Source organism: Oncorhynchus mykiss, chromosome 8, assembly GCF_057628025.1.
Source record: "Oncorhynchus mykiss isolate SJ-2025 chromosome 8, ASM5762802v1, whole genome shotgun sequence".
NCBI lineage: Eukaryota > Metazoa > Chordata > Actinopteri > Salmoniformes > Salmonidae > Oncorhynchus > Oncorhynchus mykiss.
The window spans coordinates 69,204,994-69,221,069 of NC_143029.1; the positions used below are offsets into that span (position 1 = coordinate 69,204,994).

The 16,076-nt window shown below is 41.4% G+C and overlaps 1 protein-coding gene across 17 annotated transcripts in view; it reads left to right on the forward strand.

Moving 5' to 3' along the window:
• Window positions 1-16,076, forward strand: part of LOC110530403 (5'-AMP-activated protein kinase subunit gamma-2) — a 38,276-nt gene that overhangs the window by 7,245 nt on the left and 14,955 nt on the right. For 10 of the 17 annotated variants that reach the window (XR_016482571.1, XR_016482573.1, XR_002474524.3 and 7 more), the window contains one exon: window positions 3,514-3,793. Coding sequence is in view for 8 of the 17 variants with exons in the window: in XM_021613424.3 (XP_021469099.2) it covers window positions 3,514-3,793 (280 nt within the window). In the remaining 9 variants the exon portion in view is untranslated. Of the gene's footprint in view, window positions 1-812; window positions 935-3,513; window positions 3,794-8,121; window positions 9,077-16,076 lie in introns of those variants that run through there. The other 7 variants (XR_016482575.1, XR_016482576.1, XR_016482574.1 and 4 more) reach the window with 2 other exon arrangements.

A 16,076-nucleotide genomic window follows, 5' to 3' on the forward strand; every position in this document is an offset into this window, starting at 1 on the left:
TTAGTGGGGCAAAAAAGTATTTAGTCAGCCACCAATTGTGCAAGTTCTCCCACTTAAAAAGATGAGAGGCCTGTAATTTTCATCATAGGTACACTTCAACTATGACAGACAAAATGACAAAAAACATCCAGAAAATAACATTGTAGGATTTTTTATGAATTTATTTGCAAATGATGGTGGAAAATAAGTATTTGGTCAATAACAAACGTTTATCTCAATACTTTGTCATTGCCAACAAAGGGTATATAAGAGGTCAAACGTTTTCTGTAAGTCTTCACAATGTTTTCACACACTGTTGCTGGTATTTTGGCCCATTCCTCCATGCAGATCTCCTCTAGAGCAGTGATGTTTTGGGGCTGTTGCTGGGCAACACGGACTTTCAACTCCCTCCAAAGATTTTCTATGGGGTTGAGATCTGGAGACTGGCTAGGCCACTCCAGGACCTTGAAATGCTTCTTACGAAGCCACTCCTTCGTTTCCCGGGCGGTGTGTTTGGGATCATTGTCATGCTGAAAGACCCAGCCATGTTTCATCTTCAATGCCCTTGCTGATGGAAGGAGGTTTTCACTCAAAATCTCACGATACATGGCCCCATTCATTCTTTCCTTTACACGGATCAGTCGTCCTGGTCCCTTTGCAGAAAAACAGCCCCAAAGCATGATGTTTCCACCCCCATGCTTCACAGTAGGTATGGTGTTCTTTGGATGCAACCCAGCATTCTTTGTCCTCCAAACATGTCGAGTTGAGTTTTTACCAAAGAGTTATATTTTGGTTTCATCTGACCATATGACATTCTCCCAATCTTCTTCTAGATCATCCAAATGCTCTCTAGCAAACTTCAGACGGGCCTGGACATGTACTGGCTTAAGCAGGGGGACACGTCTGCTGGCACTGCAGGATTTTGAGTCCCTGGCGGCGTAGTGTGTTACTGATGGTAGGCTTTGTTACTTTGGTCCCAGCTCTCTGCAGGTCATTCACTAGGTCCCCCGGTGTGGTTCTGGGATTTTTGCTCACCGTTCTTGTGATTATTTTGACCCCACGGTGTGAGATCTTGCATGGATCCCCAGATCGAGGGAGATTATCAGTGGTCTTGTATGTCTTCCATTTCCTAATAATTGCTCCCACAGTTGATTTCTTCAAACCAAGCTGCTTACCTATTGCAGATTCAGTCTTCCCAGCCTGGTGCAGGTCTACAATTTTGTTTCTGGTGTCCTTTGACAACTCTTTGGTCTTGGCCATAGTGGAGTTTGGAGTGTGACTGTTTGAGGTTGTGGACAGGTGTCTTTTATACTGATAACAAGTTCAAACAGGTGCCATTAATACAGGTAACGAGTGGAGGACAGAAGAGCCTCTTAAAGAAGAAGTTACAGGTCTGTGAGAGCCAGACATCTTGCTTGTTTGTAGGTGACCAAATACTTATTTTCCACCATAATTTGCAAATAAATTCATTTAAAAATCCTACAATGTGATTTTCTGGATTTTTTTCCCCCTAATTTTGTCTGTCATAGTTGAAGTGTACCTATGATGAAATATTACAGGCCTCATCTTTTGAAGTGGGAGAACTTTCACAATTGGTGGCTGACTAAATACTTTTTTTGCCCCACTGTATAAGTGTATGACATTTTCTAATTTTCAGCCTCCCACTTTTACCCATATATTTTTTTGCAACACAGGTTGTTGCACTGCTTTTTCACTGACCGCCAGGTACGGCTTAAAATTAGGCAGCCTTACTCTGTGTTTCCCCTTCAGACATGTTTGACGGAGCTCCTTCTCAATCTTTAGCACATTTACCCACAACACAAAGCAAGGCTTTAACCTGTTTCCCAGATAGGCAGTCCACTGTAAGCTAGATGGTGTCCTACAGTCATCTGTAATACTATTGAACACAGGGGTTAATGTTCTTGGTCACTGCAACGGAGTTCCATCATATAGGATTTTTTTTAAATACAAAAAATAATTGAAAAGCACTGGAATAGGTAAAACTTTGAAGTTTAATGGGGGCCCCCGAGTGGCGCTTTGACAAGGTTGTCAGGTGTACGCGTTTCCCCCAACACATTGGTGCGGCTGGCTTCCAGGTTAAGTGGGCATTGTGTCAAGAAGCAGTGCGGTTGGTTGTGTTGTGTTTTTCGGAGGACGTTACCCTCTCGACCTTCGCCTCTCCCGAGTTCGTACGGGAGTTGCAACGATGAGACAAGACTAACTACAAATTGGATACCATGAAAAAGGGGTAAAACATTTTTTGCAGTTTAATACATAATAATCCCTAAAAGCATAATGGTCATAACCTCTACCGTGGGAAAAAATAAATAAAAGTAAACTGGTCCCTGCAGACAATCAATCTTAGATCGACTTAAAGGAAAATACCACTCCAACTATATTTTGGTATTTGTTTCATTAGTCCTCTGATGCAACCCTAAAATGTTTTTCGTGTCAGCAATCAGTTTTCAAGTTACAGAACTTTCAAAATATCAGGAAGTGCCACAGTATGATGTTTTTTATTTTGGGTTCAACCCCTGTAAACATCTCTGGACCTGGGTAGTCAGGGCATTGTGAGGAATCCTGTGTCACCCCCAGGTGCTCTGTAATTTGCCATCTGGCCTTATCGACCCCTAAAACCAGCCAATGGTGTTATTGGCTGGATAGAGCTCACAACATGATACTTCCTTGTGATGCTTGGGGAGTAGTGAACTCTAGTTCAACTAGTAATTTAACTACATTTTGCAGTAGCTTCGTGGTAGTTTAACTAAATTCAAATCTAGGTAGTGTTTTCAGTTCACTGCAAAAAAAGTATAGCTAACTACTGGAACTGCACACTACTTTTTTTGCAAAAAAATTTAATATGGGTGAAGTAGGCAATTTCCTTTTTTGGAACCAGACCTGCCTCGTTCCTACTTGAAACTGTTTTTGTGTTCAAAAGGCTAAATTACACATTCTGTTAACTTATGACCCCAAAGTGAACAGTTCTTGCAATTTGTAGTCTTGACATTTTCAGAATTACATATGATAATTTTTCACAAAGTAGTTTAGTGATGAGCTACGTTTCCAAAGTAACTTTAAATAAACTGTTTTTTTCTAATAGTAGCTTAACTTCTTCCAGTGTGAAATAATCGGTAGCTTGGTAAACTTTATTTTCAGAGTAGCTTCCCCAACACTGGGTGGTACTATTGTACGCATGCAGTTCCACGGGGTAATGTGATAGGTCACATGGTTTCATATCTCAGACAAAGAGAAGTGACTTCACCGATGCCGTGGGCATCTCCTACAGACTGTCAAGCCTTATATATTCCACATTATAAATCAAACAAATTGAAATAGTGAGGTGAAACATTTTTATTTTATGCTAATGTGGACTTGTGGTTTCTTTGACTACAGTCCACAAAGCCTCTGTCACAATATTCCCAGGTGTCAATATATCATTCTGCTTAACTGTATAGTGACACATCGTGCATAAACAAACAAGGTATTTGCATGAGTGTATGTCAATTAATTACCTTCCCCTCTCTTCTATCTCAGGGAGAGGTCTGCAGCCACTCTGTCAGCCCAACTAAAGGACTCTTTGTGAGGGGTGGTCCTGCCGGTGTCAGCCAACCCTCCAGTCCCATGGCTGCCCCTGCCCACTCCCAGTCCCGGATCAGCCCTGGCTCATCCAGAACCATTTCCCCCTACCTCTCCACCCACCAGGTCCCCTCACCGCCCAAATCCCCCCTTTGCCTCAGCTTCAGTGGTATATTCCGCTCTTCGCCCAACTCATCATCCAACTCTAGCATCAAGCTCTTTTCTAGGACCAGGAAAGGTAATACAAAGAAATGTATTTCAAAGAGCCGACTGTTTCCTGTATTTGCTGACAAACCTCAAGGCAGGAAGTTATCAGCATTATTGTGGTCTTAGACTTTGATTTTGACAGAATTATCAATGACTGAATTATGTGCAGACACACTGTAATAATATGGAATAAATACCATAGCAAACACAGATGGCTCATCAAAAGAAAATGGCCCTAGACAGTCCTAGCGCATTAGTGCTAAAAAGCCCTGCAAGAGCTGTAGGGGGCAGCAGTCGCCTTCTGGAAAGCAAAAACAATGCAAACCTCACCATCTTATTGCCATGTCCTGAGAGCTCAGTGACCCATTGTGACCAAGACCATTCTGGGTCTTAAGCTTAGAGAGGGCCATACAGTATTATTCAAGGACTGCAGACAGATGTGCTTCCTTCCTTATTTAGACTCTTATCAGTGTCAACAACTTCCTTTTGGGGTTAAAATAAAAAGTGACAACATAGAGGGCTTTGTTTAGCTTATGTTTTCTGACTTTCATGGGTGGCCTCTAAAGCCAGAATGTCATATTGTCTTGCTGGCCTCTGGGATTCATTGAACTAGTCCAAGCACATGTTTTTCTAGCTAATCTCCATAGAATTGTGAATTATTAGGACAAACTTACATTGTGAATGATACTATTGCATGTGACCACCAGAGTTAAGAGTCAACACGCCACCCTGGTAGTAATGTTGATTAGTATTTACTCTTTAAAACATTAGAAAGGCCTTGGACGACAGCTACAGTACTAAAGGAAACTGTAGATTTAATTAAAAAGAATTGAACAGTCATGACTGTTTAAACCAGTGTTATGATTATGACAGTGTTATGTAGCCTTTATGACTTTAGGTTTGAAGTTAACTGTTACCAAAATAATGACTGGTTGGAAGTGATTTGTTAAGTAGTAGAGAGTAGCTTCCTTGTCAAATGGCCAGAGTGCAGAGGTAACCGAAGGACTTAAGCTCTTCAGTCTCAGTACTTGTATAGTTAATGGTCTAATTAAAATCAGTCTGTTGTGCATAGAAATACTTTGGTTAAAACACCTAAAAGGGGAGTCACTTTCCCTGGCTGGTGTTCACCCATTCTTCCCAGTTCCTATGAAGTCTTGTTTGGCAGCATATAACAGAAAATTAAATCTGGGGCCAGGCCTTAGCTTGGGGCAAGCTGTGTTTTCTCCTGAAGATTAATATGGGTCACCAACAGTACTGAAACTCATACAGTGACTGGGGCCACGACTCTTGGAGGTTCATGGTGTATTTAAACTATTGTTGTTATCGAGCATCAGTTGCCACAAGAGTGTGCTATGCCCTGTTAATTTATTGCTCTCTTCCATCCATCACTTTATAAGAAATTGTTTGGGGCTTGGATGTCAAGAATTCTATATTTTCTACAGGGGCTTAAATGCATGGCATCTACTGACTTTTGGGTTTTATAATATAATAAGCTATTTGTACTCTTTCTCCCCCCTCCCCAGCGTAAAAACAATTGAGGTGTCATAGGAGCAGGTCAAAGTTAACACTTGACTGCATCTCCACATTCATGCTCTGCTGAACTGTTTGACTTGTTCGGGCTGATCGGTTGCATAACCATTTTAATGGATCTGGGGTAGTGTAGAAGCCAGTCAGAGTCATAACTAACTGGGTCATCACAGGGTGTGTGGCACCCATCTGATCAGATGACTCCACCGGCGCCAGGCCAAACCAGGGAAAGACCTTGGGGCGTCCCTTCAGTCAGCTGAGGATGGTTGAGGTGATCTGGGGCTGGGATCAGCACTTTTTAAAGGTCAGTCTTCCTGAGTTCGCTACAGTACTGGGACAGTGAACTGACCTAGCTGCCGCTCTGTGAGACAGAATGTTCCACTAGAAGTAGACACAGAGCCTTCACAAAGTATTCACACCCCTTTACTTTTTCCACATGTTGTATTACAGCCTGAAATGAAAATGGATTACGTTTGGGTGTTTGTGTCACTGGCCTACACACACTACCTCATAATGTGAAAGTAGAATTGTTTTTAATTTTTCCTTAACAAATGAATCAAAAATGAAAATCTGGATTGTTTTGAGTCTATTATTCAACCATTTTGCTATGGCAAGCCTAAATAAGTTCAGGAATAAACATTTGCTTAACAGGTCACTTAAGTTGCATGGACTCAATAAAAGTGTTTAACATGATTATTTTGATTGACTACCTCCTCTCTGTACCCTACACATACAAGGTCTTTCTGTCGAGCAGTGAATTTCAAACACAGATTCAACCACAAAGACCAGAGGGCACATATTGGTAGATGGGTAAAAAAAAATCAGACATTGAATATCCCTTTGAGAATGGTGAAGTTGTTAATTACACTTTGGCTGGTGTATCAATACACCCAGTCACTACAGCGATACAGGCGTCCTTCCTAATTCACTTGGAAACTGCTCCAGGATTTCACTAAGGATGGATCAACATTTTAGTTACTCCACAATACTAACTTAATTGACAGAGTGAAAAGGAAGGAAGCCTGAACAGAATACAAATACTCAATCATTTTGTTTGCAACAAGACAAAACAAGTAATACTGCAAAGAATGTGGCAAAGCAAATAACACTTTGTATTCAGAACAAAATTGATGTTTAGGGCACATCCAATACAACACATCACTGAGTACCACACTATATTTTCAAGCATAGTGGTGGCTGCATCATGTTATGGGTATGCTTGTAATTGTGAAAGACTGGGGAGTTTTTCAGATACATTTTTTTTAAAAATGGAATGGAGCTAAGCACAGGCAAAATCCTGAAGGAAAACCTGCTTCAGTCTGCTTTCCACCAGTTATGGGGAGATGAATTCACCTTTCAGCAAGACGACAACCTAAAACTACCAAATCTACGCTGTAGTTGCTTGGAAAAGACTTGGAAAAAGGGTTGTCTAGCAATGATCAACAACTAATTTGAGCGAGCTTAAAGAATAATGTACAAATGTTTCACAATCTAGGTGTGGAAAGCTCTTAGACTTATCCAGAAAGACTCACAGCTGTAATCACTTCCAAAGGTGCTTCTACAAACTATTGTGAGTACTAAAGTAAATGAGATATTTCTGTATTTTAATTTTCAATACATTTGCAAAAATGTCTGTTTTCACCTTGTCATTATGGGGTATTGTGTGTAGATGGGTGAGAAACATCTATTTAAATTGAGGCTGTAAGAACAAAATGTGAAATAAGTCAAGCGGTATGAATACTTTCTGAAGGCACTATTATGACACCTTTTGTTTTTATATAGATCAGGGATGAGCAACTTTGATGGGGGTCACAAATAAAACTGAATTTATCATGAGGGGGGCTGCAGTGCCCCCCTCCCACATTTTAGCAGCCCCCCTTGTGACAGTGAAGGTTTAAAAAAAAACAAAAAAAACGCTGTTTTCAAGTTCAGTCAATTGTGCACATTGTGCCATGGTGTAGAGAAAATGTTGCAGTTTTAAAGCAAGTTTACTGCAATTGTACACGTTTTGCCAAAGGGTGGAGGCAAATGTTTGCTGTGTTTTTTTTAATATGATAGTTGATGATCAATGGGCCCACCCCCGGCCGGTATTTCAACATTGCTTACAACGTTTACATAGCTATACTAACTTGGTGTAAAAATACTTTAAAGTTCTACTTAAGTTGTTTTTTTGGGGGGTATCTGTACTTTACTATTTATTTTACTACTTTTACTTCACTACATTCCTTAAGAAAATATTGTATTTTACTCCATACGTTTCCCTTGATACCCAAAAGTACTTGTTACATTTTGAATGCTTAGCAGGACAGGACAATAGGACAATATTCACTCACTTATCAACCGAACATCCCCGGTCATTCCTACTGCCTCTGATCTGCCGGACTCATTAAACACACACATGCTTTCTGTAAATAAAAAAACAAGAAAACGGTGCCATCTGGTATCTTTACTTTTACTCGAGTATGACAGTTGCATACTTATTCCGCCACTGCTTACCAATCTAAAACAATTTAGCTGACATGGACAAATTGAGTGACTGCTGATGCACAACAACATTTAGAAATAACACCATGTATTCTATTATTGTAACTTGTTATTTTTGTGTGAAATAGATCCGCGGGCCTACAAGAGGGGGGCTTGTAGGATGCCAGTAGCCTTTCCCTGATTTAGATATAGTGTTATGAGTATGTACACGTGAAGACCGAGACAGATGTGAGTGGTGATTTGAATGTGTTCGTTGGAGTTGAGGGGGACGCAGACACTTAGCCAATTACTTTGTGTGTCCCTCCCAGGCTGGCCTCCTTTTATAGGCTGCTGAAATGCGTATTATTTTAGACGCCACCCACAGCTGCACCTGACGCCACTACTAGAGCTCTGCAGAGAGGGGAGCAAAATAGAGCAGAGCAAGAGACAGTCCAACCAAAACAGAGTGAGAGGAGGAGCAGAGTGAAATTCAGCAGAGCGAGTGAGCGAGAGGAAGAGGGCCTGTGTGTGCTGTGTTAAACTGTGCTACGCTGTGCATTATCACTTGGGAGTGTTGGACCTAGTCTCACACAGAATTTCCACACGTCCTATCTTTCTTTCCCTGCTTGTGAGCTGCCATAGACACCAATACCCTGAGAGCTTTCTGGACTCACTGAGACATTTTAATGAATGAGCTTACAGAAATAAGAAAATATCAGAAGAGATCCTTAACTTTCCAAGAAATGCAAGCATGAAGACCAACCATGTCTAAATGACAGATGGCACATCAATGGGAAGGAGAAGAGGCATCTCTTAACCAGAAGAACAGATCTACTCAGGAGAATAAAGAAGACCTTCATCTAAGATAGCCCATTGACTGAAGAGGGCCCTCTAATCCAAAGCACATCCTGCTAGGAAAGGTTCAGCTCTTTCCAGAAGACCAACACAAGGGCATCCAGAGCTGGAAGAGTAGCCTTGCTCATGAGACTTTCAATAAGCTCCTGACTGGTAGGGAAAGACCCTTCTCCGGACATATCTTTAATTTCATTTTGGCACAGATCTTGTAATCTTTAACACATGTAGTTTTATTCTATTTAATAACATGGATCAGACGGAGTAGCTATTTCGTCACACTTTTGGGTAGTGGTGTTCTACAGTTGTGACTCGTCCCGGATGGTCATGGTTCATATTGGGTGTTGAAACCATCGCTTTAACCCGCTGGTGTCCATGAAGAGGTTTGGCAGCCTGAGGAGGAGTAAGAAGCGGAAGGAGCAGGACCTGCTAGCGGCAGGAAGACGCCAGTCAGAGCCACCATGTCTGCCTGGTAATGTCTGGGTTCGCATGATCACACTACTTCAAGTGTCTATAAAAGTGTGTAACTGCATAGTATATGAGGGGCCACAAGCCCTAAGATAGTGCATGTTGAACGGAGAGGAGAAAAAAAACACAAGGAAATCAAGCTGCAGTGGCAGCTGTACAGATAACTCATCCAAAGGCTTTTGACTTCTCAAACAAGGCAGAAAGCCAGTAGTAGTGTGTGGGTAAAATCACCAGCGAAGACTAGCCATGGGGGGAAAAAGGTATATTACAACCTAATGTGTTGTGATAATTGCGTTGTTTGCTCTGTAACCTGTTAGTTCATATATATATATATATATATATCTCGATCACACACTACCTTTCAAAAGTTTGGGTCAATTAGAAATGTCCTTGATTTTGAAAGAAAAGGAAACAAAATGTTGTCCATTTTAAAATAACATCAAATTGATCAGAAATACAGTTTAGACATTGTTAATGACCATTGTTGCTGGAAATGGCTATTTGGGGGGGTTAATGGAATATCTACATAGTGGGCCTCTGTACGCCTATCAGCAACCATCACTCCTGTGTTCCAATGGAACATTGTGTTAGCTAATCCAAGTTTCTCATTTTAAAAGGCTAATTGATTATTAGAAAACCCTTTTGCAATTATGTTAGCACAGCTGAAAACTGTTGTTCTCGTTAAAAAAGCAATAAAACTGACCTTTAGACTAGTTGAGTATCTGGAGCATCAACATTTGTGGGTTTGATTACAGGCTCAAAATGGCCAGAAACAAAATACTTTCTTCTGAAACTCGTCAGTCTGTCCTTGTTCTGAGAAATGAAGGCTATTCCATGTGAGAAATTGCCAAGAAACTGAAGATCTGTTACAACGCTGTGTACTACTCCCTTCACAGAACAGCGCAAACTGTCTCTAACCAGAGTATAAACTTGGATTAGGTAGCACAATGTGCCATTGGAACACAGGAGTGATGGTTGCTGATAATGGGCCTCTGTACGCCTATGTAGATATTCCATAAAAAAAATCTGGGCCTTGCATTGCAGTGCTAGATGTGCCACCAGAGACTCTTGTTTCGCGCCCAGGCTCTGTTGCAGCCGGCCGCGACCGGGAGGTCTGTGGGGCAACACACAATTGGCCTAACGTCGTCCGGGTTAGGGAGGGTTTGGCCGGTAGGGATATCCTTGTCTCATCGCGCACCTGCGACTAATGTGGCGCTGGTGCGCCAGGTGCACGGTGTTTCCCCTGACACATTGATGCGGCTGGCTTCCGGGTTGGATGCACGCTGTGTTAAAGAAGCAGTGCGGCTTGGTTGGGTTGTGTTTCGGAGGACGCATGGCTTTCGACCTTCGTCTCTCCCGAGCCCGTACGGGAGTTGTAGCGATGAGACAAGATAGTAACTACTAACAATACCATGAAATTGGGGAGAAAAGGGGGTAAAATTCAAAATAAAACAAAAATCTGCCATTTCCAGCTACAATAGTCATTTACAACATTAACAATGTCGACACTGTATTTCTGATCAATTTGATGTTATTTTAATGGACAGAAAATGTGCTTATCTTTCAAAAACAAGGACATTTCTAAGTGACCCCAAACTTTTGAACGTGTGTGTGTGTACAGGCCTAAGGTCGAGACAAGAAGACAGTGGCAGAATAAATTTAACCACACCTTTTTGTTTCATTACAAAACCGGAGAGCAACATCTGTCTGGTGAAGTCCACAAAATATATTCATGGTCAAGCAAGTGAATGTTTCCACTAAACAACTATGGATTTAGAACCACAGAGTTACCGCAAGTCACAAAGAAAACAAGTGCCGTTTCCGCTATTCAAGCATTATTTCAACATCATCTAATCGCCTATGCTTAGTCTAATACAGTGAGAACTAAAAGATACCATAAACGATTTAGTCCAAACAACGTAAGCTAAATATGATGCGGCTGTCCCTGGCACTGATGTGTACGCATGCAAGTAGAAAAAAAACGTGTTGACCCGCCCTACTTGTGGAGAGATGGCAATTCCATTATTTTTCTTGTTGCCTAAACACGCTTTTAGTTTTTGTTTCCCTAGGCTACCTAGCTAAAACACTTGCCCGCTAGCCTAACTTCCTTTCATGATCCGCCAGGCCAGCTAATTAACATTAGCATACTACATCTAGCTTCCATCCTCTCAGGCCAGGGGCACAATGTATGAATTTATGGTTGGATCAGAATCACTGTTACAATCATTGGCCAGTACAGAGAATTAAGTAAAACCACAAGTCCAAATCCAGATCTTCAACCATGGCTAATTTAGGTTAGGGATGATTTTGGTTAGCTAGCTAGCTAGCTAGCTGAGGAGGACAACGACACAACGAGATGCAGCAATTCAAGTTTTTTTCTGTCAATTACTTTTGGCTTCTGATGTGATTGGTGTGAAGCCAAATCCAAACTTCCCTTTTTTGGTGCGCCAGGACCATTCACAGCTGAACTCACTCAGTTTAGCTCAACAATGATTGGCTATTATTTTTTACTTTTTTATCAAGAGAGGCCAAATGCTTGCTGGCTTCCCTTGCATTCAATGCCACGAGCAGCAACAATGTCATTCTCTTTTTGACCAGACCGCATCAGATAGATTGACTACACATACTGAGACAGAGGGGCACTGTTTCGTTTGCTTGGATACTTTCTCTGGTGAGATACATTCAGCCTCTTGCAAATTGAAGGACTTTTATAAAACACAGAGACGAAGGACACATTATTTGTATGTTTCTTCTTGGTCAACATTTTTGGGAAGCTTTTCTCACTGTAGCCATCCTGCTTTTCTCACTGTAGCCAGCCTGCTTTTCTCACTAGCCAGCCTACTTTTCTCCGGTAAAATGCCAGATTCACTTTTAAACAAAACAATTGGAAATGTATCTGGCTACATTCTATGATAAAGATTAGAAATATGATGCCCATGCATTTTTTTTCTGAAAAAAATACCTTGCTTTTTCTTTGCAAGGTAATTTAATTGTGTGGCTGCCAGCCAAATAGTGTTGCAGTTCTGTTGTCATCTGATGACCACAATTAAGCTATTTTCTGCAGAACGTGTTGCACTAATGTATTTTCTGTGAAGGAAAACTATAGTTGCACGTCCTTGATCACTCTATTGAAGCAAAAAAAACTTGATATTCAATAAACGTTCCATAAACGTGACCATTGTCAATACATACCTGGACTCTCCTGCTCCAGCTTTCTCCTGTTGTGCTATTTACAAACAAACATGACTGTTTCAACCGTTCTGGGGAACTACGGTAAGCTTCATAATGTCAAATAATGTGACAGGTGAAATGAAGAGCGCAATCTGCTTAATCTCCCAAATATTAAAATGTATTGAAAAAGGTGGATTATTAATCATGGAATATCAGTCGGACTCAGTCAGAATAAATGTTTCTTATCCGAGCAGTTAAATGAATCCTCTACTGATTCAATAGTAGTACAGTATCAACAGCATCCATTTTGTAACTAGTGCAGTAAGGTAGACATCACTCTGACCCCCTGTTTATCTGGACAGTAAAAACAGCATTCATTTTGTAATTAACACAGCACCTACATACAGGGCTGCTGACAGCTGAGGTATTTATGACTGGTGTCCCTCAGGTTTAAGACAGGGGGCTCTCGTTTCAGTCGCATAAAACGCCTAAAGTAGAGAGGATTAGTGTGTTGAGTGAAGCAGTAGCCAGGCAATTGGGAGTGTAACTAAGACTGCAGAAATTGGTGTTTTCTTGGAGCGTTATACATTTGTGAATATGTAGATTTGTAGATTGTAGGAATACAATTTAACAACAAAAATACAGTGAGGATATGAGAAATAGCCTAACGGTTAGAGCGTTGGGCCAGTAACCGAAAGGGCACTAGTTTGACTCCCAGAGCCAACAAGGTGAAAAATTTGATGTGCCCTTGAGCAAGGCAATTAACTGTAATTGTGGAGACCCTGGCCGTGACCCTACTCTGAGTGGGATATGGAAAAAACACATTTCCAATTCACACATCTGTACATGTGAAATAGGACAGATGAAGGCACCCACATTATTATTATTATTATTATTATTATTATTATTATTATTAAATATGGCAATTTCTGGATATATTATTTCTTCTTCAAATGTGAGTATGAAATATACTTCCAGTACTGTATAAAAAACACAACAGTAAACCAACATGTTTTGACTTATTAACTTTAACTATTAACTAAATCAAGATATAGATTGATCTCATTTTTTTTCTGGAATAAATAGAATGGTAATTCATAGTCCTTCAACTTGAACATGGTGATAATCCAACTCTGTTATTCTTTGCCCACATTGGCTAGTCTCGGTGGAATCGTCGCTGCTCTATTTTGGAACGTTAAACTATATGAAAATAGACAGTGGCCCGGCTGGCGGTGGCGCCTCTCCATCCAGAGTCTCAGGGAGAGGGCAGCCTGGTATCAAATGTCAGTCGGTGATGCATCAGGAGACATGATGCTTGAGTCAATACATTGCATTCAGTGCAAAAACATATGTGGCAGACAGACATATACAGATGTATTGCCAGCAGCATACCACCCTGCATCCCACTGCTGGCTTGCTTCTGAAGCTAAGTAGTGTTGGTCCCTGGATGGGAGACCAGATGCTGCTGGAAGTGGTGTTGGAAAGCCAGTAGGAGGCACCCTTTCCTCTGGTCTAAAAAAATATCCCAATGATTGGGGACATTGCCCTGTGTAGGGTGCTGTCTTTTGGATGGGACGTTAAACGGGGTGTCCTGACTCTCTGTGGTCACCAAAGATCTCATGGCATGTATTGTAAGAGTAGGGGTGTTAATTCCGGTGTCCTGGCTAAATTCCTAATCTGGTCTTCATACTATCACGGTCACCTAAACATCCCCAGTTTACAATTGGCCTGTTCACCCCCCCCTCTCCCCTGTAACTATTCCCCAGGTTGTTGCTGTAAATGAGAATATGTTCTCAGTCAACTTACCTGGTAAAATAAGGGTTAAATAAAAAATAATAATAAAATATATAGTTTCTAGAACTGCAGTATATAGTTTCTAGAACTGCAAGACCATTGTGTCCAATTGAGGTCAAACATGCTTTTGGGCCGATTGACTTCAAATTTCATATGCCAGGTCATGACGGTCCCCCGGTCACATGTATAATTTGGGAAGATTCAACCCTCTTAATCGTTCGAAATGGCCCCTACAACCCCCAATTAAGTCAATTATTTTATCACAGGAAATTCAATTACTCTCTTTAAGGGACTCTCTTTAACAATGCCCTGAGTTTCAAGTCTTTGCGTTAAGAATTTACCATTCTACAGAGGATGGAACATGGAAGACAGTGTTTTTGTGTAACTGCAGGGAGAGAGACCATGTTGAGGATGAATTAAGCCACTACCTATTAACACAGGGCATCCTTATAAGGTCACAATGGGGTATGTTAGCTAGCTATATCACAGTCCACTGGGCATCATCAACTGCTTATGTAAGCAGTGTAGGTGATGATTTTCTATGGAAGAAAGGCCTTGTTCTCTGTGGGACCAAGTTTGAACTGTGAAGAGTTCATTTCACATGGTCAGGTGTAGGCTTGCGTTCATCGGGAGCGTCTGCTGAATGTTCTCATACTTGAATTGTATTTCTAGCCTCAACCGTTTTGCCAATGTCACTCAAAAGCACCTTAACTCCGCTTCAAGTGAGGCATACCTTTCTGCCATGTAGTGTTAATAATTGTTAATTGGGTTAGGGTTATGTCAATTTAGATTTCAATCTAAACCTAGATTCAAGTCCTCATCCCGGCTCAACCGGTTCTTAACTGACTTGCATTGTTAAATAAAGGTTCAAACAAATATAATAATATATCTCCCTAACCCTGGCCTTTTCTCAATTAGATTTGCTCACCTGCTTCCTTTCTAATCCGTCCTCTCTAGCCTTCTTTTGGAAAAGGTCAAAGTTAATCGAGGAGTGAACATGGATGGAAATGCACTTCCCCACTCGCATGTCATCAGGCAAATGTCCTTTTATAGGGGTGGATCCCAAAATAAATGTGTAAAGTGATCAAAACAAATTCAGTTAGTTTTGAAAGAGACATTTTAGAGCATATTGATTTTAAACGTGTGCATGTTTTTCTCTGACAAAGCAAAAGCTGATTCAAAGGGTGTGTGGCAGATTTCAAAACTCTGATCCACATGAGCATCCTCGATGAAAGGTGGCTATCAAGGAGGGGAGGGACAAAAAACGTATCCAGAACACTGCAGCCCGCCTGGTTTTCCACCTTCCCAAGTTCTCTTGTCACACCCACTCCTTTGTACACTCGCATCCACTACAAGACCATGGTACTTACCTACGGAATAGCAAGAGGAACTGCCCCTCCCTACCTTCAAGCTATGCTCAAACCCTACTCCCCGAGCACTCCATTCTGCCACCTCAGGTCTCTTGGCCATCCCACTCCTTTGAGAGAGCAGCTCCCACCCAGCCCAGTCCAAGATGTTCTCGGTCCTGGCACCCCAATAGTGGAACCAGCTTCCGCTTGAAGCTAGGACATCCTCTGAAAACATCTGAAACCCTACCTCTACAAATATCATCTTAAATAATCCTCCTCCTCAACTTGGCTGAATCCTAACCTTAACTTTAACCTTAACTTCTTGTTCACATCCCACCTCAACCCTAACCCTATAGCTTGAGTTAGGGCTGAGCCGGTATGTGAACATGAACTTAACCCTGTCTGTCTGTCTGAGAGGTGGAGGTTGAAGAGCGGAGGGGGAATGAGAGAGGGGAGGGGCAGGGAGGGAGTGAGAAATAAGGGAAGGAGGGTGGATGAAGAGTAAGTAGAAAGAGCGATAGGGCGGGAGAGAGGGGATTAGAGAATAGAGAGAACAGCTATCTGTCTGAGTTTATGCCAGTCTTTTCACCAATTTTGCCTTGAATGCAATGTATTGACTTATGCATCAATACCCTTGATGTATATCTATGCCTCCAGTATTCTTGATGAATTTACATTTTGATATGCATT